We start from the raw sequence: 23,396 nt of genomic DNA, 5'->3' as shown, positions 1-23,396 counted from the left end.
ACAACTACTGAGCCCGTGTGCTGCAACTACTGAAGAATGCGCACCTAGAGCCTGTGCTATGCAACAAGAGCAGCCACCTCACCATGAGAAGCCTGCGTACCACAAGTGTAGCCCCTGCTAACCACAACCAGAGAAAGCCTGCATGCAGCAACAAAGACCCAATGCGGCCAAAATAAATAATAAATAAATTTAAAAAAATTATCATTCCAGATATTTGGTAACTTTAAGTTCTAGCGTTATGCTAATTTAAGTGATGGAAATTCATTGAATAGCTAGATAAAATCCCCCCAAAAAACCCAAAATATGTCTCAGAGCTGGTTGGTTTTATTTTTTCATTTTAAAAAATATTTTATTTATTTATTTATTTTGGCTGCACTAGGTCTCTGTTGTAGCACGCGGGATCTTTGTTGCAGTATGCGAGATCTGTTTTTAGTTGCGGCATGTGGGCTCATAGTTGTGGCATGTGGACTCTTAGTTGTGGCATGCATGTGGGATCTAGTTCCCCGATCAGGGATTGAACCCAGGGCCACTGCATTGGGAGTGTGGAATCTTACCCACTGGACCACCTGGGAAGTCCCAGAACTGGTTGGTTTTATGTTACAGAAATATCCAAGTTTCCTGCTGATTTCACTGTACTCAAATCTTTAACCATGCTATATTAAGTTTTGTCTTGATGCTTTTACAAAATGAAGATTTTCAAGAAGACTCATAAAAAGGAACTTTTTGTTTTTTAACAAATATAAGTTTCTGATAGCATTTAGATAATACCACTGGACTGGGTAACATATGACAAAACTAATGGAAAACCTGATTACTTTATCCAGATCAACAGGAATTAATTACATGGGACTGAGTGAACTGATGAATATGATTTATAACTTTATGACTTTGGGAAATATACTAGCCTTAATCTTCATTTTCCAGAAAAACATTTTCTCTCATGCTATTGTTAGACCTGAACGGTCTCCGAGGGATCCCAGCTCGCCCAAGAACCGCCAAGAGTCGAGAGTCGCTGCAACACGCAAGAGGTTTATTAGGAGCCGGTGCACCGGGGTTCCTTGGTCCTCACGCAGGAGGCCGAAGAGGAACCCCCCCCAAGCGGAATCACATACATTTTATAGTTTTCATTTTTCATTATGCAAAGTGTGGATATATCAAGGTTTTTTTTTCTCATTGGTTTGTTTGTTCCTGGACCGGAGTGGGGACTTGGCTCTAGTTCCTTGATTGGTTAGCTGTTGGATGCCTACTTTACATTTACCGGAGTGGGGTCTTGGCTCTAGTTCCTTGATTGGCTAGCCGTTGGATGCCTACTTTACATTTTCGTGTTTTTGTGGTGGGGGGTTGAGTCACATGAGTTATGGTTGGCTAGGGCGACCTTTAAACTCTGGCTTAATCATTCTTATCACCCGCCATACTGGTTTGCTCGAGGTTTCATCCCCCGCCATACTTGTTTGCTCGGAACGGTTTCTGCCCAGGGGGGACATTCCAGTATCTTATTGCCAGCCGAAAAAGCTTAAAGCTCAAAAGTATCGATAGGGAAGTAGGGGTGTAAGTATAGTTAAGGCCCTACACTATGACCTACAACAAGTTGATAAAGTACACCCTTGTAAACAAAGAGGAAACATTTACTTTTTTCTCTCTACCTGATCCTGCCAGAATTTGGCTTCTCTAGCTGGCTTTCCTGTGGACTTGATGGTTTATTGTAACTAGATTATGTGTTTTAATTTGTTCTTTGTTTCCAAATTGTTTATGCTTTGTGTCTCCCTGCTGCACTATGACTTTGTCAATGTTACTAACTGCATTACTTATATCCTGTCTATTTTATAAGATTGTTGTCTCTTACAGTACCCAGTGTGTAACCAGGCCTCCAACAAAATTGGTGATGGCTAAACATCTTGGGGAAATAGATCACATTTATGACTTCTATAGAATAATTGTAATAGTGTGATTCTAAGTATGGGAAGAAGCAATAAGGAAAAACATTTCCTGGATCATAATAGACTAGTAAGACAGTGGGTCCAGAGAATTTTAAATTATCAACAGGGACTAATCTGGAAACAGCACATAGAGTGGCATATCAACAGGAATTTTCACCTGATCTGGGATGACCCTCAGCACCATGGGACAAAATCTGGTCATGAATTGTCCCCCAAATATTGGTCAAATTCCTGACCAGGAGGAGGATCTTAGAAATGGAATATTTCCTGCCATATCCGTAAACAAAGGATGTCACGGTCATCAGCAACTGCAGCCACCACCGACAGTGAGCTGGTGAGCTCTGAGGGAACTCAGGAAGGAAAAAATACTTGCCATCTAGCAGCCATAAGACTGCAGCCGCTCCCTATGGTGAGCCTTGAGGAAACTCAGGATGTGAAAGCACAGGATACTGGCCCCAGATAGGTGAGGTGCATATCAAAGGAATGATGTCAGTGAGCCCAGACTCTTGCATTTTCCTATACATAGAAAAGTGCTAAATTCCTTAACTTGAGACTGTAATTTCCTTATAGCTGGAGAAGGTGGGTCAATCTACTTGTTTAATTCTGTTCTACTGAAAAACACAGAATCAGGTTCAAATAACTGAGAGTTGTACTATTTACTAAAAATTCTGAGAATTATTCCCTGCCCAAGGCTGATCATTTCCACTCCATGATCACCCCTCATCTCCCCACTACATAGCAGGAAGCAGTTAGAGAGGTCGTTGCCCCTTATCCTGAAAGATTGTAGAATGGACATTGACAGTGGGGAATTGTAACATGGAAGAACAAAATGTGACTCCATGTTGGATCTATTTCTTTTACTTTTTTTTTTTTTTTAAACATCTTTATTGGAGTATAACTGTTTTACAATAGTGTGTTAGTTTTTCCTTTACAACAAAGTGAATCAGTTATACATAAACATATGTTCCCATATCTCTTCCCTCTTGCATCACCCTCTCTCCCACCCTCCCTATCCCACCCCTCTAGGTGGTCACAAAGCACAGAGGTGATCTCCCTGTGCTATGCGGCTGCTTCCCACTAGCTATCTAATTTACATTTGATAGTGTATATATGTCCCTGCCACTCTCTCACTTTGTCACAGCTTACCCTTCCCCCTCCCCATATCTTCAAGTCCGGATGGTGGCCATGGCTCACGGGCCTAGCCGCTCCGTGGCATGTGGGATTCTCCCAGACTGGGGCATGAATCTGTATCCCCTGCATTGGCAGGTGGACTCTCAACCACTGCGCCACCAGGGAAGCCCCAGTAGTTTCTTTTTTTATTGTTGTGTACTGTTCCATGGTATGGATGGACCATAGTTTTTTTTTTCTAAATTTTTATTGGAGTATAGTTGTTTTACAATGTTGTGTTAATTTTACGTATACAGCAAAGTGAATCATGGGTTGTTTCCAGTTTTGGTCTATTACAAATGCTGCTATTGTTATCCGAAAACTGGGTTTGCCTCTTGGTGGGTGTCAAGCCAAAAGACACAACCAAGCCAAAGAGTGGGAGAAGGAAGACTTTATTACTTACAGCAAGTAAGGAGAACACCAGGGATCTTTCCCAAAGCAGTATCTCCCCAACTGCAAAACTGGAAGTTTTAAGCTAAGGGTACATGCGTATTCATGAAGGGGCTTGAGCAGAGGAGAATTTAGCATAGAATTGGGACAAAGGTTAACAGAGTCCAAGCTTTAGTTGATTGAAGTCACTAGGTTCAGTAAAGGTCAATATTATTATTACTTACGTTCTGTTCCGACCAGTCTGGGATCTCAGCCTGTAGTTACCGTCCTCCAGCTGGGTGGGGGCCTTAGTTCTTGCAGAACTCAAAGATATGTGTTAGATTGTTATGTATGTCCGTTGGATATAGGAAGAACTAGGAGGAATTAAGGGGAGGAATTAGGACTCTTTTATTACTGAGCTATTGTTTCCTGATTGCTTTTCCTTTGTTCCTGCATTCTTTAGTTCCCTTAAATCATTAATTACTGAGACCTCTTTGAGAGCAAGCATTGTGGCCAGACTTGGATCACAAAGTGGCTTAGGCCAAAAATGGCTTCTCTTAAAGTAAGACAAACAAACAAACAAAACCAAGGTCAGTTCTCTTTCTCTGGGGACCCCCTACCCTATCTACTTACACTATAAACATTTGTGTACAAGTTTTTGTGTGAACAGAACATAAGTCATTTTCTCTGGGATAAATACCCAAGAGTGCAATTGCTGGGTCATGTGGTAAGCACATGTTTAGTTTTATAAGAAACTGCCAAACTTTTCCAGAGTGGCTGTACCATTTTACATTCCTGCCAGCAATGTACGAGTGGATCCAGTTTCTCCACCTCCTTGAGAGCATTTGGTGTTGTCACTATTGCTTTTTGTTTTGTTTTGTTTTTTGTTTTTGTGGTACACGGGCCTCTCACTGTTGTGGCCTCTCCCGTTGCGGAGCACAGGCTCCGTATGCGCAGGCTCAGCGGCCATGGCTCACGGGCCTAGCCGCTCCGCGGCATGTGGGATCCTCCCGGACTGGGGCATGAACCCGTATCCCCTGCATCGGCAGGCGGACTCTCAACCACTGCGCCACCAGGGAAACCCATGTCACTATTTTTTATTTTAGTCATCATCAAAGGTGTGTAGTGATATCTCAGTGTGGTTTTAATTTACATTTCCCTAATGGCTAATGATGCTGAATATCTTTTCATGTGCTTATTTGCCATCTGCCTATCCTCTTCAGTGAAATATCTTGTCTTTTGCTCATTCTCTAATTGGATTTTTTTTTAACAGTTGAGTTGTGAGAATTCTCTATATAGTCTAGATACAAGGGCTGTGTTGTGTATGTGGTTTGCAAATATTTTCTCCCACCCTGTAGCTTGTTTTTTCATCCTCTTCTCAGGGTCTTCTGAAGAGCTAGAGGTCTTCATTTTGATAAGATCCAGTTTATCAACGTTCTCCTTGTATGAATTGTGCTTATGGTGGCAAGTCTAAAAACTCTGCCTAGCCCTTGGTCCTGAAGATTTTTTACCATGTTTTTTTCCTAAACTTTTTACAGTGTTGACTAAAAAAACCCGCACAGCCTAAAAGTAGTGAGGTAAGGTTTATTTGATGAACCTACTGATGACTATAGCTTGGGAGACAGTCTCTCAGATAGCTCTGAGGAACTGTCCCAAAGAGGTAAGGGAGAAGCCAGGATACATAGTTTTTGCTGAAAAAAACAAACAAGAAACATGTTAGTGGAACATCAAAAGATTACTGCTAATCAATTTAGAGAACAGACTTGTGGTTGCCAAGGGGGAGAAGGGTGGGGGAGGGAAGGATTGGGAGTTTGGGATTAGCAGATGCAAACTATTATATATAGGATGGATAAACAACAAGGTCCTATTGTATAGCACAGGGAACTATATTCAATATCCTGTGATAAACCATAATGGAAAAGAATATGAAAAAGAATATTTATATGTATAACTGACTCACTTTGCTGTACAGGAGAAATTAACACAACATTGTAAATCAACTATACATCAATAAAATTTTTTAAAAATTACTGCTAATCACACAAAAAAGCTGCATTGGATAAAAAAAATACGCTCATTGAAATTATTCCTTTGATACGAATCTTAACTATCTAGGGCCAGTACCCTGTTTTTCTCCTGATTTTCCTTCAGTGTGCACCACTGGGGAGGCTACAGTGGCTGATGGCTTGATGTCAGGCAACAGTCTTTGTTTACTGAAATGGCAGGCAACATTTTCTTTCTTTTTCTTTTTTTTGTCCACATAGTTTTACACTTACAAAACTATGATCCATTTGGAGTGAATTTTCATTTAAAGTGGGAGGTTTAGGTAGAGGGTTTTTTCTTCTTCTTCTTCTTTTGTCTATAGATGTCCCATTGCTCCCGCACATTTGTTGAAAAGGCTCCTAATTCTGATTTGTATCTTACCCCATCCATTCCTCCTACAGCAGACAAAATGATTTTTTTAAAAAAATGTGTATAAAAAATGTGTATCAGACGATATGATGCCCTACTCAAAATCTTCCAATCACTTCCCACCAAAACATAATCTTTCTGCTCTCCAACCGCAGTTTCTAGCGCTCAACGCCCACTATAATACTGGCCCTTGGGTAATCACCAGAGTTGCTCCCTCACTTCATGCAGGTCTATTCTACTGCCACATCCTTTAACCTTTAAAGTAGTTTACTGCTTCAATCTTCCTTCTGCCCTTGCCCTGCTTTTTCTTAACATTTGCATACTATGATATATATTATATTAATTTGCTCATTTACTTATTGTTTGTCCCCATTCCCAACCCCATAACCAGCTCCAACAAAGTTTACTGCTACACCCCAGACCCTGAAACAACGCCTGCCACACAAAAGGTACTCGATAAAAAAATCTGCTTGACAGGCTGGAAAGAATGAGTAAATGTAAAACGAGGGCGACCATCTACTTTTAGGTCAGGCGCTCGTTCAGACTCAATGAAAAGTGTGAGCGCCACCTCTCGGGAAGCCAATTTGCTCGAGAAAAAAGAGTCACAGAATCTTAAGGAAAAAAAAAAAAGATGGCGGTAGCCCAGAAGAGCAGGAAAAAACAGTACCGGAAGTTGAACTTTGGAAATTGCTCCCTAGAATGACACCCGACTGTCAGGAGGAAGCGTAGGCGAGTGGTGTTCTGCAAAATGGGCCCTCCCGCAGCGGATCTCGGCAGAAGCGTTCCGCGCGGGCGGGTGCCGGGAACCACGAGGGGTGGGGGCGCGCTTCCGGTGCCGGTGGCAGCAGAAGGAGTTGAACCCCAAGTAGCCGGATTGGTGAGAAGGGTTCTGGGTACTGAGAGGAAAGGGGGAGGAAGGGGGTCCGGGGAGGGGGAGATGAAGAGGTCGGATGAGTTCCGCTCTGAGAGGTGGCCAGGGTGGTCGGGTGGGAGGGAAGCGCCTGTCGACAGGTGCAAACCTGTCAGCTCACGTCCCACGCCACGTGGACTCATCTTTGTCCGTGGCTGCTTTTCCCATCAGGACGCGACCGTAGGGGTTGTGCCTTATTTGTTTCTGTCTAGTGCAGTGCTGGGCTCTGAATGAATGACAAATGTGTGTCAGGTGGATGTGGAGGACACTTACAGGGACTCTTTGTAGCTCTTTAGCTCCATATTCTCCTGGGGAATCCATGCTTGTCTCCAGCTTCCCCTGGGAGATCTCCGCCAGTTCTTGGGCTTTGTCTCTTTTTCTTGGAGGTGTAGGGTGATTATCATTTAAGACATTTTCTTTGCTCTTATTGAGTGCTAGGCCCTGTGGCTAGGTACCAGGGACAGACACAGAAGTAATCCATCCGTGTATACAGGCGGCAGGCCAGTGGAGAGACAGAAAACAGAAAATTCAAACATTGTTAAGGTGCTGAAATAAGAGGTAAACTAAAGTACAGGAAGATAGAGCCAGGAGGTGGTGCTGTTATCAACAGAGGGATTAACTTTCAAGGTAAAGAGACTCCTTTCTCATCTTGTGGAGACAGAGCAGGTCCTGAGCCCGATCTTTTTCTCTGTAAAAGGAACAGTCTGGAATAGATACTTTCTAGGCTTCCTTCCAGCATGATGTCGCATACCAAATATTACTCATGGCAATAGTTCTCCCACAGTCCACCATTTACTGGGTAGTCAGAATATTCATTACATGTCATGATATAGCATAAGTTGCATAGGGTTGGGAAATCTGGATTTTGGTCCTCATTCGGGTGCTCTAGATCTGTTTCCTCATTTGTAAAAGAAGGGGATTGTAATGAAATAATCTGTAAAACCCCTTCTAGTTCTAATACCATGACTGTGGCGGTAGGTCAAACCATATTTTATTTTATTTTATTTTATTTTTTTTGGCGGTACGCGGGCCTCTCACTGTTGTGGCCTCTCCCGTTGTGGAGCACAGGCTCCAGACGCGCAGGCTCAGCGGCCATGGCTCACGGGCCCATCCGCTCCGCGGCATGTGGGATCTTCCCGGACCGGGGCACGAACCCGTGTCCCCTGCATCGGCAGGCGGATTCTCAACAACTGCGCCACCAGGGAAGCCCCAAACCATATTTTAGATTGCCCTGTACCACACATCACTTTCACATTATCACTGTAGTGTCCCTCATCTGGATAACTGAGAGGTAGTGTCTTTTTTTTTTTTTTTTTTTTTACATCCCCCGCCTTAGTTCTGCCACAGTATTAGGTACACAGTAGATGCTTATGTTAGTTCAAAAACTGGCTCCTGGACACAGAAGGAAAGGAGAGACTGAAGAGAGGCAGACCACTCCAGATTGGTAGGTGACAGGTGTAATGAGCAACGGAGCTTGAGGCCTATCTTGGGTGGTTGCAAGACGAGTAGATCTCTGCTCTCGCCCACCAGAATTTTAAAAGTATGCATAGAGGCCTTAACTAGGTACAGTCACATGTTCAGATCAGATGGTCTCAACAACACCTTACTCTCTCAAGGCTGTGTCCTTCAAACGGCCCCTACTGTGGGGACAGTAGGCAGAGTGTACATTCCAAAGACAGGGGTGGGGGTGAGGAGCCTCTCGTTTCTGGGTTCAGCTGGAGGATCAGCTGATAGTTATGACCTCCTCCAGTACTCCACCGCTTGTGACTGGCTCTTACAGTCTCACCCCCCTCCTTCTGCAGGGTCAGAAGTGTGTCCTGAGAGGTCAGCAAGGGTTTCTGCCAGCATGGTGGTGGCTCATTTGGCAGCTATCTGACTGCAGTGGAAGCAGATGCCACAGCAACGGTATAGAGGTACATCCAAGAGAAAACATGGATTAAAATGATTCCCAAAATAAGTAACAGTTTTCTCTGTGAAGAGCCCCATAATCTGAACCATTGATTTCCTACATCCCCTTATGAGGCAGTAATAATGTCCAAGGCTCTTCTGTTTTGGAGGACAGCTTTTCTCATGAAAGATATTTCAGTGATTGGTAAAGACAGGTTTTGCAGGTTGTCATTTAAGCCTTGCTGGGTGAAGTTAGTAAGGGCTTCTCTGTATGCTGTAATGTCCTCCATGCCAATGGAGGGGACAAAGATGGTGGCTAAATGATTGTACCAGTAGAAAACGGAACATGCCCATCTGGCCTGTAGGAGAGGGAGGTTGGTGGCTTTAGGAACTTGACCCGGTTGTACATACCATACATATTGGCTGGGGCAGGCAGCACTGTTACGCGTGAGGAGGTCGACTGGGGGCAGGATATGCCAGCCCAGGAACCCCACCTTCTCCCCTCTTTCAAAGGTGCATGTTTCATTCCAGCTATAGCACATTTCAACAGTCCAGCTTGCAGTAGGACAGCAGGATCCCAGTGGAGACTCTCCCTTACCCAGAGGTGTGAATTCACCCATCCTGGTGAGACATCCCATTGCAAATTCCAGCAGATAACTCCTTTCCCAGGTATGATGGGGCTTGGTGTTCTCAGCAGCACAGCACATTGATCCACAGAGAAAGTTGGGGCAGTGGCTGTTTCCTAAGACTTCCTTACTTGTATGGCATTGGGTGTCTTGTCAGGGGTCCCCAGTCTGGCATTTGGGGCCGTAGGTTCTACTGGTTGATCATTCAAATGTATCAAAATCTGGGACAGTACTTTAGTCCACCTGGCCAAGGTGGTTTTACCTGTCAGTAATTTAATCTGCTGCTTTACTATTCCATTTTTCCTTTCTGTCAGTCCTCCTGCCTGTGGGTTATAGGGGAGATGGAACTTCCATTTGATGTCATATTCTTTTGCCCAGTCATGACCTTTGAAATATAACCCCTGATCACTGTCTATTCAACAAAGGTATCCATACATGGTCTTAGCTTCTCTAATCCCCTGATAGCGGCAGCCTGGTTTGTGAGGCAACAGGGGACGGCTTGGGTTGGGCCAGATGCAGTGTCCACAAAAACCAGAGCATATTTAGAACCCTCACTAGGAGGGAGGGGGCCAGTATAATCAATTGGCCAATTTCACATCAGTTGGGAGCTCTGGTGGGTGGCCCCAGACTCCTTTGGCAGTTGCCTTGGGTGTTGTTTAGAACACACAGGACATGCTATTACTGCATTAACTGAGTCACTGTATTTCAAAGGCAGTCCAGCATCCTTGGCAATATGTCATCCCCCTGGGCACTTCAGTGTTCCCTCTTCCTATGCACCCAAGGGTCAGTTGCTAGGACTCATTTCTGGCCTAGGGCATCAGCTTCCTGATTGCCAGAGGATGTCAGTGCCTTATGAGCCAGGGTGTGGAAGACAGTGAGGAGTGCCTCAGACTCTTGCAGGTGAGCCCAAATGTCTTTTTACATATCCAGACCCCACAAGGCTTACTTATGATCATTCACCCCTTGTCTTTCCATTGTCTAAGCCATAGGGTCAGTCCCTTTAGAACAGCCCAACTGTCAGTGCAAAGCATTAATGGCCAGGGCGCACCAGCCCACTGGAGGCTGCAGTTTGTTCCTCTTTCCAGGCATGTGTATACCAGGCATCAGTGGGAATTTCCCACACTCCCTCTTCTCTGCAGGCCGACACAGCAACAGGGCCAGGACATTTGGAGGATCTACATTCTCTACAGGGCCTAGGAGCACCCACATTTCTAGACAGCGGGCCGGTGGTAGGGTACTCCTCTGCTGCAAATAGACGTGTCATTTAGTCAGTGTGGGGGGTTTGAGCCATGGCAGAGGTGGGTAGATGGAACATATTCTGAGCAACCCCTTCAAAGGAAGGGAAGTTCTTACCATGATGTGCTGTTCCTTTGTGAGAGACTGTACCCAGAGGAATGTGTACACATACACTGCTAGAAGCTGTTACTCTGTGGGGGTGTATTGGGTTTCTGCCCCCTTCCAGGGACCAGAAATCCCAGGGGTGCTCTCTTTCTGTTGTCTCCCCCACAGTGCCCAACCCAGATCTTCTGGAGTCACAGACACATCTAACTCAAATGGTAATCAGGCTTGGGAGATGCCCAGAACTTTAATTTGCTTCACTAAAATTTTTGCCATCTGAAAGGTGGCTTGCTGCTCTAATCCCCAGTCCCGCGTATGCCTTCTCATTACCAGGTGGTATAAGGGATGCAGGCACTATGCCAGATGGGGAATAAAAGTCCTCCAAAACCCCCAAATTCCTACCAAGGCTTGCACCTCTTTCACATTCTTAGGGGTTGGATAGGCTTGTGCATTATCAATGACAACTTCTGGGACAACTCGAATCTTACCCAAATGAAGGACGGCCAGAAACTTTACTGAGGTGCCTGGGCCTCGAATTTTTTGTGGATTCACTGCCCATCCTCTCCCTCACAGATGTTCCAGCAAAGCCTGCAGAGTGTCCTGCAGCAGGGGCAATTCTTCACATGTGAACATTATAGCATCAATGTAGTGGGCCCGTTTTACTGAAGTGGGGAAGGGGAACAGGCGCAGATCTTGGGCTATCATCCCATGACATGTGGTGGGCCTGTGCAGGTAGCCGTGAGGAAGTCCTTGAAACGTCCATTACTGCCCCTCTCACATGAAGGCAAATTGATCTTAGGTATCAGAAACCTATGCTTGTTGAAGTTTTTCCATAAAAGTCCTTGAATATGAAGCACTTTTGCAGGAACAGTTTTGCAAAACCATCAGTACAGCAATGACTGTAAATTAAAAAAAGACTTTAAAATGGCCACGGTTAAAGATCTGATGAGAGTTCATTATAATACAGTTGACAAGGGAATTTGATTGTTTTTGTGACATACATTTAAAAATTATAACTAATAACATCATACCAGGACATATCAGATTTTTAGGAATTTCATACAAATATAGCCCAAAGAAAGTTTAACATCACTTCTTTTTTTAAAAAAATTTATTTATTTTATTTTTGGCGGCGTTGGGCCTTTGTTGCTGAGCGTGGGCTTTCTCTGGTTGCGGCGAGTGGGGGCTACTCTTCGTTGCGGTACGCAAGCTTCTCACTGTGGCGGCTTCTCTTGTTGTGGAGCATGGGCTCTAGGCTCGTGGGCTTCAGTAGTTGCAGCACGCAGGCTCAGTAGTTGTGGCTCATGGGCTCTAGAGCGCAGGCTCAGTAGTTGTGGTGCATGGGCTTAGTTGCTTCGTGGCATGTGGGATCTTCCCGGACCAGGGCTTGAACCCGTGTCCCCTGCAATGGCAGGCAGATTCTTAACCACTGTGCCACCAGGGAAGTCCCTAACATCACTTCTTATTCGACAGTGTTTCCCATATAATTTAATATATCAAATAGGCTAATTTAATATCTCTCTTTTATAAGGAAAGAGTACGTCTTTTGAGATGTTCCAGGGGCCGTCTGGAAAATCCCAAAGTTAGTTCTAGGTCAGCATAACTTTATTTAGAATTAGATTTTGGGGGAGCTTGTCAAAAATACCAAAATGTTTTAAAACACTAGATTAAATAGGATCTTAGCTCACTGTGAAACAATACTTAGTTAGCTATTTAACTTAAGTGACAAAGACTCCAAAGGCAAGTACAGAAAGTTACATAATTGTAAAAAAAAAAAAAACTTAGCTCTTTTAATAGAGAAGATTCAGTTTTCTTAAGTAATTGAAGATGTGGATAAAGATAACATGAAGCACAAGAAATTATTTGGATAAAACCACAGAATCTTTTTTTCTGGGCAGGTTACTCAAAAGGTAAAGAAAAACCTCTTACAGTCCCATAAGGAACAGACCAATAGTCCAACAAAACTTTGTCCTTTGAGCAGATGAAAGAAAATTGTTTCACCTTTATATAAGTACACTATTGATATCAAAGCTTGTTTTTCTTTAGGCCAACTAAATAGAGCTCTTTTACAAATTAATTTTGACAATACTCTCTGGAGATAGAAAAACATCACCTATATATAACAAATCCATAGACATTCGAACATACTGACAGACACAAACAGAATCCATAGCTTTCTCTCCAGAACTTTAGCCATGAATCAAGTATCCACTCACATGGCTGAAGCCTTTTACTAATATTTGTGGAGAAGATTTTTAAAATTTGGGAATTCCCTGGTGGTCCAGTAGTTAGGACTCCATGCTTCCACTGCAGGGGGAATGGGTTTGATCCCTGGTTGGGGAACTAAGATCCTTCAAGCCGCGCAGCATGGCCAAAAAAAAAAAAAAAAATTTGTACTTGCCCTTGATGAATAATCTTAGGGAATCTGTGGACTAGATTTTGTGTGAGGGTACTCCTATAGCAGCCTGTGTTTTCACCACCGCCCCCCCCCTTTTTCTTTGGTCTGTGGGCAGTGTTTTAGTTATTTCCTGTGGTGTTTACATTTCAAAGACATGGTAAGATTTATAACTTCAAGGAACAGAGAAAGAATGCAAGTTTTCTCTTAAGAGCTTTGGGGTGTATTTCTCTATTATCAGAAGTCTAGGGTAATTACTGTTTAAAGTTTTTCTTTGTATCCGGTTGGACAGCATGGGGCGCTTCATCTGTTTCATTGTCAGTCACCACAACATCCTCCCCTTTGTGCTCCTCACTTTCCAAGGGATTCTGTCTCTTAGTGTCCTAATCAGGCTTTGTCACAGCACTTGGACATTAATCTGCAGCAGCTTGTGCTCTCCTAGCTTTGCCATATGACAAGCTAAGATCTCCAATTTATAATCCTGCTCTCTCATCTTGTCTGCCAGCCCCAAAGCTGGCAGAGCAGTGGACATCTGCACGTTCTTCTCTAACTTCAGCTCTTCTTCCAACTGTCTAACTCGAGCTTCAGCCTCTAGTTGTGCATCTGTGGCCAGTGGCCTGCCCTCAGTAGAGGCCAGCCCACTGTGGCAGCCATTCATTTCCCTTCTTTGCTGCTGTGTGTAGTTTCTCTAATAAATTCACTAAAGCAGCCGGTGTTCTTGGGGCATCCTTGTTTCCATGTGGTGGTCCACAAGTATCAAACATACAGGCCACCCTCCCCACATAGAGGTCGATGTTCAGCTTGGGATTTCCCCCAGGGATGCCTCTTTCCCAAGGCCCATTTCTTCAGTCTCCTGGCTGGCTCACAAATCGTTAGTCCACACACTGGCCCCTGTACAGAGAGGACCAGGAGAGACCAAAGAGGTAGACCACTCCAGGTTGGAAGGTAGCAGTTTTAATAAGTAAGGGAACATACATATGAGGCTTGTCTTGGCTGGCTGCATTGTACCCACCCACCAGAATCTTAAAGTTTATATAGTTTATATAAACTTATATAGTTTAACTGGGTTCAGTCACATGTTCAGTCCAGATGGTCTCAAAAACACCTTACTCTCTCAAGTCTTGTCCTTGTAACGGCTCCTACTGTGGGAACAGTGTACAGGGTGTATGTTCCAGGGACAGGAAAGGGGTGAGGAGCCTCCTATTGCCTGATCCAGATCGAGGGTGAACTGGCAATCATGTCCTCTTGACATGACTTAATAGAAGCTTATTAAATCAAATGAAATAGAAATTATAGACCCTGCTTTTGGACCCTTCCCCACTCTGGGGTATTAGTTCATAGATGAGGGGACTGAGGAGGAATTAGATTTTACTAGAGAGTCCTGGAGTTGACGTTGCAGATTTAAACCAGCTTTATGGAGGTAATCCTCTTGAGAAGGATAATGATGTAGGCAGGATAGTCAGTGTTGTCTCATCCCTCCACCTGTCTATCCCCAGGACCATGGCCAATAGCGAGCGCACCTTCATTGCCATCAAGCCTGATGGAGTCCAGCGCGGCCTTGTGGGAGAGATCATCAAGCGTTTTGAGCAGAAGGGATTCCGCCTTGTTGCCATGAAATTCATGCAGGTAAGTGGACTTCATTCTTGCTATTTCTATTATTTCATAGAAATAGGAGAACATCGTAGGTCAGCCTCTCTGTTTCTCCCTTCAGCTCATTTTAGACGTCTCCATTTAGGGTGAACACAAATGTCCTAAAACCCAGAAACTCCTCGGTGGCATCTCCGCTGAGTCTTGGAGCAAAAGAGTTATTTGCGACTTTCAGAAGTAGCCTCCCTTTTCTCTTGGCAATGCGGGGTTCCACATATTACTGCAGCACTGTGATTTCTGACTCAAAGCCCTGGGCATGTTTGAGCTCCTGATCATGAGCTTCCTGGGCAGATAATTTTAGAGAACCCCCCCCCCCCTCCTCCCAACTGTCCCCACCGTTTGAGGCAGGTTGTTTTTCAGCAAGGAAGTCTTTCTATCATTGTTTAACACCTGCCTACTGTCTAGCATATATTAGGCGCCATAAGGGCATGTAGGGGAAAGTTGTGATTTTGCCCTTGGGGTGGCCCACCTGAAACGGCAGAGGGCAGACACACTTGCAAGATACCTACAAAACAATATTTCAAAAAATGCAAAGGATTGATTGACCAAGAACCCATCTTCAAACAGACATGGGAAATAAGAATTTAAATTCTCAAAGCAAATACATTAGGAGATCATCTTTTTTTCCTATTAAGAGTCAACTTTAATGAATGAATCAGAAAAAAAAGACAGGGGGTGGATGGGTCATGCAGCTTATGGGATCTTAGTTCCCTGACCAAGGATCGAACCTGGGCCCTGGCAGTAAAAGCACCAAGTTCTAACCACTGGGTCGCCAGGGAATTTTAAATTTAGTTTGATTTGCATTTTAGTACCTGTGTGATGTTTTAGAAAAACTGTGTTAATATAAAAGGGAGAAGACTGATGTTAGTGCTGAGGAGAGAGTGTGACAGAATGATTAGAGGCAGGTATTGGACAAGCAGTGCTTTCCAGAGAGTTTGTATATTAAATTAGGTTTTTTTAAAATACAACTTTATTGGAGTATAATTGCTTCACAATACCGTGTTAGTTTCTCTTGCACAACAAAGTGAATCAGCCATATGCGTACACATGTCCCCATATCCCCTCCCTCTTGAGCCTCCTTCCCATCCTCCCTACCCCACCCCTCTAGGTCATTGCAAAGCCCTAAGCCGATCTCCTTGTGCTATGCTGCTGCTTCCCACCAGCCAACTGTTTTACATTCGGTAGTGTATACATGTCAATGCTACTCTCACTTCGCCCCAGCTTCGACCTCCCATCCCATGTCATCAAGTCCATTCTCTATGTCTACCTCTTTATTCCTGCCTTGCAACTAGGTTCATCAGTTTTGAAGGTAAAGTGAAATCAAAGTATTGTTGATCGGATATTTACCACGTGCTGGGCACATGTGTTTTTTCTTCTAGCTCTCATGACAACCCAGAGGGGTACTTATTCCTTTTCCCTTGGTTGTTAGTGATAGGAAGCTGAGGCTTGGAGAAGTTAAGTAACGTGTGGTTATCCAGTCAGTGATGCAGCTGGGATTTTAACCCAGGTCTCTCTGACCCCTAAGTGCATACATTTTGTCCTTTACACTGAGTTTCCTATCAAGGGCATGGACTTGGTGAAGAATGGGAGGAGGGATAGCTGCCATGAGCCTACAGGGTTATTTATTTATTTAAAATTTTTTCTTAAAAAAAAAAAAGATTAATTAATTAATTATTTTGGCTGTGTTGGGTCTTCATTGCTGTGCGTGGGCTTTCTTTAGTTGCCGCGAGCGGGGGCTACTCTTCGTTGCGGTGTGAGGCCTTCTCATTGCCATGGCTTCTCTTGTTGCAGAGCACAGGCTCTAAGCTCACAGGCTTCAGTAGTTGTGGCGCACGGGCTTAGTTGCTCCGCAGCATGTGGGATCTTCCTGGACCGGGGCTTGAACCCATGTCCCCTGAATTGGCAGGCGGGCTCGTAACCACTGCTCCACCAGGGAAACCCCTACAGGGTTATTTAAATGTGGAGGGAGGTGAGGGAAGACTTGAGCCCCCTTCCCACTTGCCCCCGCCTCCAAATAAAACCCTGTAACCTGTTCAGCAGAGTAAAGATAATCAGAACCAATTAATAGAATTAAAAGAGTGTTCTGGTAAGGGAAGGTAATCAGTGTGTTAGGAGACTACCACTACAAGTCTTCCGTTTGGATTGGAAGGGGTAGGTCAGGGTGAACACTGACACGGAGTGATGTCGTGGTTGTGTAATTTTACTTTGGCAAGTGACAGTCAACTGGGGGCTGAATGATAGGATGTTCAGGATGTGCTTTTCAGCAGCAAATCCCCACACTTGGATGTATCACTGAAGTGTGCAGTATGCTGTCCGATGCCGTACCACAGAACTGGGAAAGCGAAGGGTCCTCATTAGACCCTTAAAAGCATGTATATGGTGGGGAAGAAGAAACACAGCTGAGTCGAGTTGGCATTGCTAAGCAGATAGTTTGCTCTCTACCTAACTTGATTTGTTCCCAGATACCAGCCTTGCAATGTGAAAGATTCTAATTCATTCTTCAGTAACATTACTTATTGCTAGATGTCATGTACTTTTGGCTGGTTTGCAAATACCTGTGGTAATTGCATGGTCACCACACTGGGCCTTTATTCTCTGAATAAATATGAAGAGAAATGGCCTGGTTCAGTTTGCTTCTCATCCAATGCTGAGACCACCTCCCTGTAACATTTTAGTTGAGGCTTGCTTGGGAGTGGAAATTTATTGTATTGTTAGTTTTCCTGTGTAAAATACCATGGCTGGATTCAATTCTAATGTTCTATAATTTTATGCTGGTCAATCAAGGACAGTAGGGGGAAAATTGGTACAAAGCTGAAGCACTTTTAGTCCCTGTCACTTCTTCCCTTTGGTAAAGTCAAGAGTGAATTGGGTTATAATAGAACAAGTGAGCTGGACACGTTAAAACGTGTCCAGCACGTTTTAAACAGCAGGATGGGTAAGTGGGAAATAACTAAATTGCTGGTTCTTAGATAGTTTTGGGATCAATTCTCTTTTCTATCCTGTGGGATAGGCTTCTGAAGACCTTCTCAAGGAGCACTATATGGACCTGAAGAACTGTCCATTCTTTGCTGGCCTGGTGAAATACATGCACTCAGGGCCAGTGGTTGCCATGGTGAGTATAACATGTGTGGGATGTTGATGTGAATGACTCAGTTGGGAGTGAAGAGTGAATATTGTGATTCTTGCTTCTAATGCCAGGTCCTCATTGATGCAGAGGATTCTGAGGCTAGGGCATTGGACACTTAGGGTGTGAGTCAGCTCTCTGGCTCACCAAAGACAAAATACCTTTCCTTGCTGAACTGAAGACTCAAATCTGGGAGAGATCAGGAGAGATATGTCTGATTGTAAGCTCCTGGAGGTGAGGGAGGCTGTTTCTTGTTTATTGCAGTGATTCTTCTCTTAGTGTGTATTGGTTGTCATCTTTGTGCCAGGCTCTTTTAAACACTGGGGATACAATCATGAATGAGACAAAATAGGTAACTGTTTTCATAGCTTTCCTTGCCTATGTATCCTGAAAAGGGAGGATGGGCAGATAATAAAGAAACCAAAAAACATATATATATCAGCTAATGATTAGTGATATGCACAGAAATGAAAAAGGATTATGTGATAGCAAGTGAGGGCTTTAGACTGGGTGGTCAAGGAACGTGATTTTCAAGCTGAGATCTGGATGAGAAGGAGCCGGCCATGTACAAATTCACAGTAAAGAGCATTCTCAACCATGAAAATAGCATGTGCAAAGGACCTGGGGTGGGGGACTTTTTGAGGTATAGAAAGACACTTGGAGTAACTGAAGCCTGGGTGAAAGGGAAGGTTGGATGAGATTAATTCATAGGCACAGGTAGAGGCCAGATTATATAGGGCTGTCTCAGCCCTGTACTTCTTGAGTGCTGGGAAGCTATGGGAGGTTTCTACACTCGGTGTTTTTATTTTATTTTATTTATTTAATTTATTTTTTATTTTTTTGCGGTATGCAGGCCTCTCACTGTCGTGGCCTCTCCCATTGCGGAGCACAGGCTCTGGACGCGCAGGCTTAGCGGCCATGGCTCACAGGCCTAACCGCTCCGCAGCATGTGGGATCTTCCGGACCGGGGCACGAACCTGTGTCCCCTGCATCGGCAGGCAGACTCTCAACCACTGCACCACCAGGGAAGCCCCACTTGGTGTTTTAGAAAGGCCACTCTGTGTCAAGAATGGATTGTAGAAAGGCAAGAGGAGGGCAGGGAGACCAATATTCCCAGTGCTGGAACACTTAGATGCCCCATAAATATTTGTTCAATGAATGAATGTCATTTTAAGGGGGGGCTTTTTTTTTTTTTTGGAATTAATAGTTTTCAGATTTTCTCTGAGATTGGTTTTCTTCCTTGACCATATCTTCGTTCGTCCTTGGAGGTCTGGGAGGGGCTGAATGTTGTGAAGACAGGTCGAGTGATGCTTGGGGAGACCAACCCTGCGGACTCCAAGCCTGGGACCATCCGTGGGGACTTCTGCATCCAAGTTGGCAGGTGAGAGTCGGTGCATTTTACTTTTTTCTAAAATACAAGTTAGGTGCCACAAGAATTTGGGTTTCTGAAGCTGAGGGTAGTAGACATGATACCATATACAGAGCAATTTGTAATCAGAGTTTATTGTTTTCCTCCTTCTTAATTGGTGTTTGGCTTTGCAGGCCCTCTGCCTTTGGCCATCAACATCCCCATGGTTGTGCCTCTGTTGTGAGAGTAGAACCTGGTACAATGTGCTTTGCTGGCCAGAGGCCTTCCTGAGGCTCCCACTGCTTGCATCAGTGTTGCTAGGAGGGCTGGATGTGGAGAGGGCATTCTTTATCCTTACATTAATGGCAGTCATGGGTTTTTTCTTTTGACATGGAATAATGTATATGGAGCTTTGGTTTTTTCTGCTCCAGTGGCTGTAGGCTTTCTGGCAATGGAAATGAGGGGAGCTTCTGGGCAGTTTAATCCTTCTGACCTTGGTAATGTGGCCATCTCTTTTCCCATCCAGGAACATTATCCATGGCAGTGATTCTGTGGAGAGTGCAGAGAAGGAGATTGGCTTGTGGTTTCACCCTGAGGAACTGGTGAATTACAAGAGCTGTGCTCAGAACTGGATCTACGAGTGACATGCAAGCAGACCACAGTGCTTGTCCCACCCCAGTTCCCCTCCCTCTCATGGGCAGGGACCAGGTCATAGCAAATCTAGTTATTTCTGAGAACTTGCTTTTCATCTGGAGGGAAACTCTTGGAGCTGTGGATGCTCCCTGTACAGTGTTATGTGCTATCATCAGATTAAAATGTTTCATCTCAAGGAGGAGTCACTGAGTAAGGTACTTTGTATTGTTGTATTGCTTTGTATTCTTTTTTCTTTATCACATATTCTGGCTAACCTAAGCTAATAGAGAGTGCAAATACTATATAAATTATATTGGCCTGAGAGATCACACATACACACACATTCTTTGCCTGTCCCTCTCTTCCCCCTGCATTCCATCCACTCTTGGCACTGAGCCAGTCAACAGCTATCTGTCAGGGATCTGCTAGGTTGCCAAGACTGTCCTATGCATTGAAGATTCCCTGGAAATAAAAGATACCCTTCCTGCTCTTGAGAAGCTCTCAGGGATTCAGTGGTTGGGGGGAGTGTGAGAAGTTGTAATTACTCGAAAGTGAAAAAGCTATGTGGATAGTGGGCCTGGATTTCTGGGATGACCTCAAAAGAAGCAGAAGATATCTTGTAAGTAGTTGCGGTTTGTTAGGATATTGATTTGGCTGCTTTAATAGAGACAAGATGGAAATTTACTTATCATTTACTTGAAAGTTCAAACTGGAGATCTGATGTAGATCACTGTGACTATAGTTAACAATACTGTACTATATATTTGAAATTTGCTAAGAGGGTAGATCTGTGTTCTCTTCACAAGAGAGAGAGAGATGGAGAGGAAGAGAGGGAGGGAAGGACGGAAGGGAGAGAAAGAAAGGTAGATAGAAAAAAGGAGGGCTTCCCTGGTGGCGCAGTGGTTGAGAATCCGCCTGCCAATGCAGGAGACACGGGTTCGTGCCCTGGTCCGGGAAGATCCCACATGCCGCGGAGCAACTAAGCCCGTGAGCCATGGCCGCTAGGCCTGCGCGTGTGCTCCGCAATGGGAGAGGCCACAACAGTGAGAGGCCCGCATACCGCAAAAAAAAAAAAAAAAAAAAAAAGAAAAAAGGAAAGGAAATGGTAACTGTAGGAAGCCATTGTTATGTTAATTAGCTTGATTGTATTAGTTTGCAGCTAGATACAGCCACAGGACTAAGTTCTGGCCAAAGAGACATGACACGAAAAAGTGAAGGTGGTAAATTCAAGGTTGTACCCTGGAAAGGAAGAGATAATCATGCTTCCCTTCCCAACTTGCTGGAAGGCAGATATAGGGGTGGTAACCATCTTGGATTGGTTGGAGGGAACTGAATCTCTGGACCACCTCAAGGATCAGAGCCTTACCACTATCACCACTTCTATGTACCGTACCTGCTTAGATTTTTCCCCCCCGGTTTTATTGAGATATAATTGACAAATAAAATTGTAAGATATTTAAAATGTACAACATGATGATTTGCTATAAATATACATTGTGTAAGGATTTCTCCCATGGGGGGCCACCTTTAGTTTGGGCAGCTGAGGAATAGATGCGTTTCTGTTTCATACAAAGAATGGGGAGTGAAATAGAGTACCAGGACTTTGGGGGGAATGAATATGTGTGTAGCGAGGCAGGAGGGTCATGAAACTGCACAGCTCATCTCAGGACTTAATGAAGCTCAGGTTCTTTATGTCTTGGCACAGAAGGAATTCAGCAAGAGACAAAGTGATAGGTAAGAAGTAGATTTACTAATATAGGACACTTGTGAAGGATACAAGTGGGCATGCAAGAGGGCTCTTCCCTGAGAACTAAGTGGGCTATGTTTTTATAATCAAAGGAAAAGTGGGGAGGGGAGAAGACCACCTTCTTCCTCTTCCTTTGTAAAGATGTTGCAGGAAAATGGGGTGCGAGAGAATGGTCATGTCCCAGGTCTCGGGAGAGTTCCTGGGACAGGCTGCTAAGTGAGGGTACTTGGCTTTGTGCAGGAAAGAATTCAAGAGCAAGCCATAGTGAAGTGAAAGAGGTTGACTGAGAGAGATACACATTCTGTTACTGAACTTGTGTTCGTGTGCCTGATGCACAGTGAGAACAGACAATTCCTAAATGTTGGAGTTTGGAGCAGAGAAAGGCTTATTGCAGGGCCATGCAAGGAGACGGGTGGTTCATGCCTCTGAAACCCCCAACTCCCCAAAGGGTTTCAGCAAAGCATTTTTAAAGGCCAGGTTGGCGGGGGTGGGGTGGGGGAGGGGGGTGGGGGGAGGGTGTGTGGGAGGGTGTGTGTGTGTTACAGGGTATGTGATCAGCTTGTGCACAGTTCTCTAATTGGTTGATGGTGAAGTAACAGGGTGATGTCCCAGGGGTTAACATAATCAGTCCTTAGGCTCCAGGAGGCCTGGGGGCTATGTGTTCATGGTCATCAAATAGTTAATATCTTCCATTTGGTGGGGGGTTTTCACATCTGTAAAACAAGTCAGGAAATGTGCATCAGTACTATTATCTGGGTACTTCAGAGAGGAGCTAGAGCAGAGGATATGGGGGAGGGGTCTGCCCCAGAAGGCCCCACAGGGTCCTGCTCGGTTACAATTCCTTAGACAGAATGCAGTCTGTGTCGGAAGGCAGAGCAGGCCCGAGGGGGGTGGTTAGCTTTCATGGGCTGGGTAATTCCATAGGCTAAGGAATGGGAGGAATATTTTAACTACCTGGGAGAAGGCTCAAGGATTTCCAGGATTTGGGCCACCGCCCACTTTTTGGCCTTTATGGTTGGCCTTGGAACTGTCATGGTGCCGGTGGTTGTGTCATTTAGCAGGCTAATGTATTACAGTGAGCATACAATGAGGCGCAGGTTCTACTGGAAGTTGAATCTTCCACCATCTTGGGCCTAGTCGGTTCTAAGCAGTTCTTGTTGTATCCAGTTTTTCTCAAGGGCTGTGTCATTCTTTAAGGATTGTGCCCTGTCCCCTTCCCTCTTCATTTATACCTTACCCAGTTAAGGAAAGTCTTCCCAGGAAGGAAAGGAGAGGTGAAAGGCAGAGGGCTGCTGTTGGCTGTACCGCAAGGTAGTGACCAGACCAAGGGGCAGACCGCTCTGCGGAGAAATATCCAGTGAAATTCCCACTCTTTCCCACAATTGACATTTGCTAACCCTGAAAAGGAAGCCCAAATAAAAGTGTACTGCAGATTGAGGCCCAAGGGAACACTGGGTATCCTTGCTCCAGAATGAAGACTGCTTTCCAAACTAGAAGTTTGGAAAGCCAGCAAGGTATAATAGAGGTCTGGACTGTCACAGCATCTAACACAGGTTATCAGTGCAGTGCCAGGACCACTAGGGTGATGACACATGATTCCCGTAGTCAGCTCACCGTGCTGAGGAGACAGACACAGGGGCTCTGCCCACCTCAGGCTGTAAGCACTGCTGGAGGGGTGGGGGTGGGGGTGAGGGTGAGTGTACACTTACTGAGAGGAGGGGCTTGCTGGCTCCTCTAGGGAAGCTGGGCACCACCAAAGGGCGGCTAGTGGTTTGTCAGGCAGAGAAGAGATAGGGATTGTCTGCAAATGTATGACAGGCCTGATTTCTATGAGAGAATCTAGAATCTTGTCTTGG

General features: G+C 44.7%; 1 protein-coding gene across 7 annotated transcripts; it reads left to right on the top strand.

Moving 5' to 3' along the window:
* Nucleotides 1–6,659: 6,659 nt before the first annotated feature.
* NME1 (NME/NM23 nucleoside diphosphate kinase 1) lies at nt 6,660–19,989 on the top strand. Of its 7 annotated transcripts, none has more exons than XM_067020447.1 (8): nt 6,681–6,762; nt 8,598–8,708; nt 9,214–9,351; nt 10,818–10,864; nt 14,538–14,667; nt 17,699–17,800; nt 19,081–19,193; nt 19,687–19,989. In XM_067020447.1, the coding sequence occupies exons 5-8, from the start codon at nt 14,542–14,544 to the stop codon at nt 19,802–19,804; spliced, it is 459 nt and encodes a 152-aa protein (XP_066876548.1). In that variant the 5' UTR covers nt 6,681–6,762; nt 8,598–8,708; nt 9,214–9,351; nt 10,818–10,864; nt 14,538–14,541; the 3' UTR covers nt 19,805–19,989. The 7 variants fall into 7 exon arrangements, with proteins under 7 accessions (XP_058903218.1, XP_066876548.1, XP_066876549.1 ...); XM_067020448.1 differs by lacking the exon at nt 10,818–10,864 and adding an exon at nt 10,122–10,208; XM_067020444.1 differs by lacking the exon at nt 10,818–10,864.
* The last annotated feature ends 3,407 nt before the right edge of the window (nt 19,990–23,396 follow it).

Source organism: Kogia breviceps, chromosome 19 (assembly GCF_026419965.1).
Source record: "Kogia breviceps isolate mKogBre1 chromosome 19, mKogBre1 haplotype 1, whole genome shotgun sequence".
NCBI classification, from domain to species: Eukaryota; Metazoa; Chordata; class Mammalia; order Artiodactyla; family Physeteridae; genus Kogia; species Kogia breviceps.
The sequence above is the reverse complement of the archived record's forward strand: the minus strand, read 5'-3'. Positions and strand labels throughout refer to the sequence as shown.

Bases quoted from the DNA above. Each gene is read 5' to 3' on its own strand.
- NME1 (XM_059047235.2), top strand. From the start codon at position 14,542: ATGGCCAATAGCGAGCGCACCTTCATTGCCATCAAGCCTGATGGAGTC. The intron at 17,801-19,080 runs GTGAGTATAACA...TCGTCCTTGGAG, and splicing joins CAGGGCCAGTGGTTGCCATG to GTCTGGGAGGGGCTGAATGT. The intron at 19,194-19,686 runs GTGAGAGTCGGT...TTTCCCATCCAG, and splicing joins TTCTGCATCCAAGTTGGCAG to GAACATTATCCATGGCAGTG.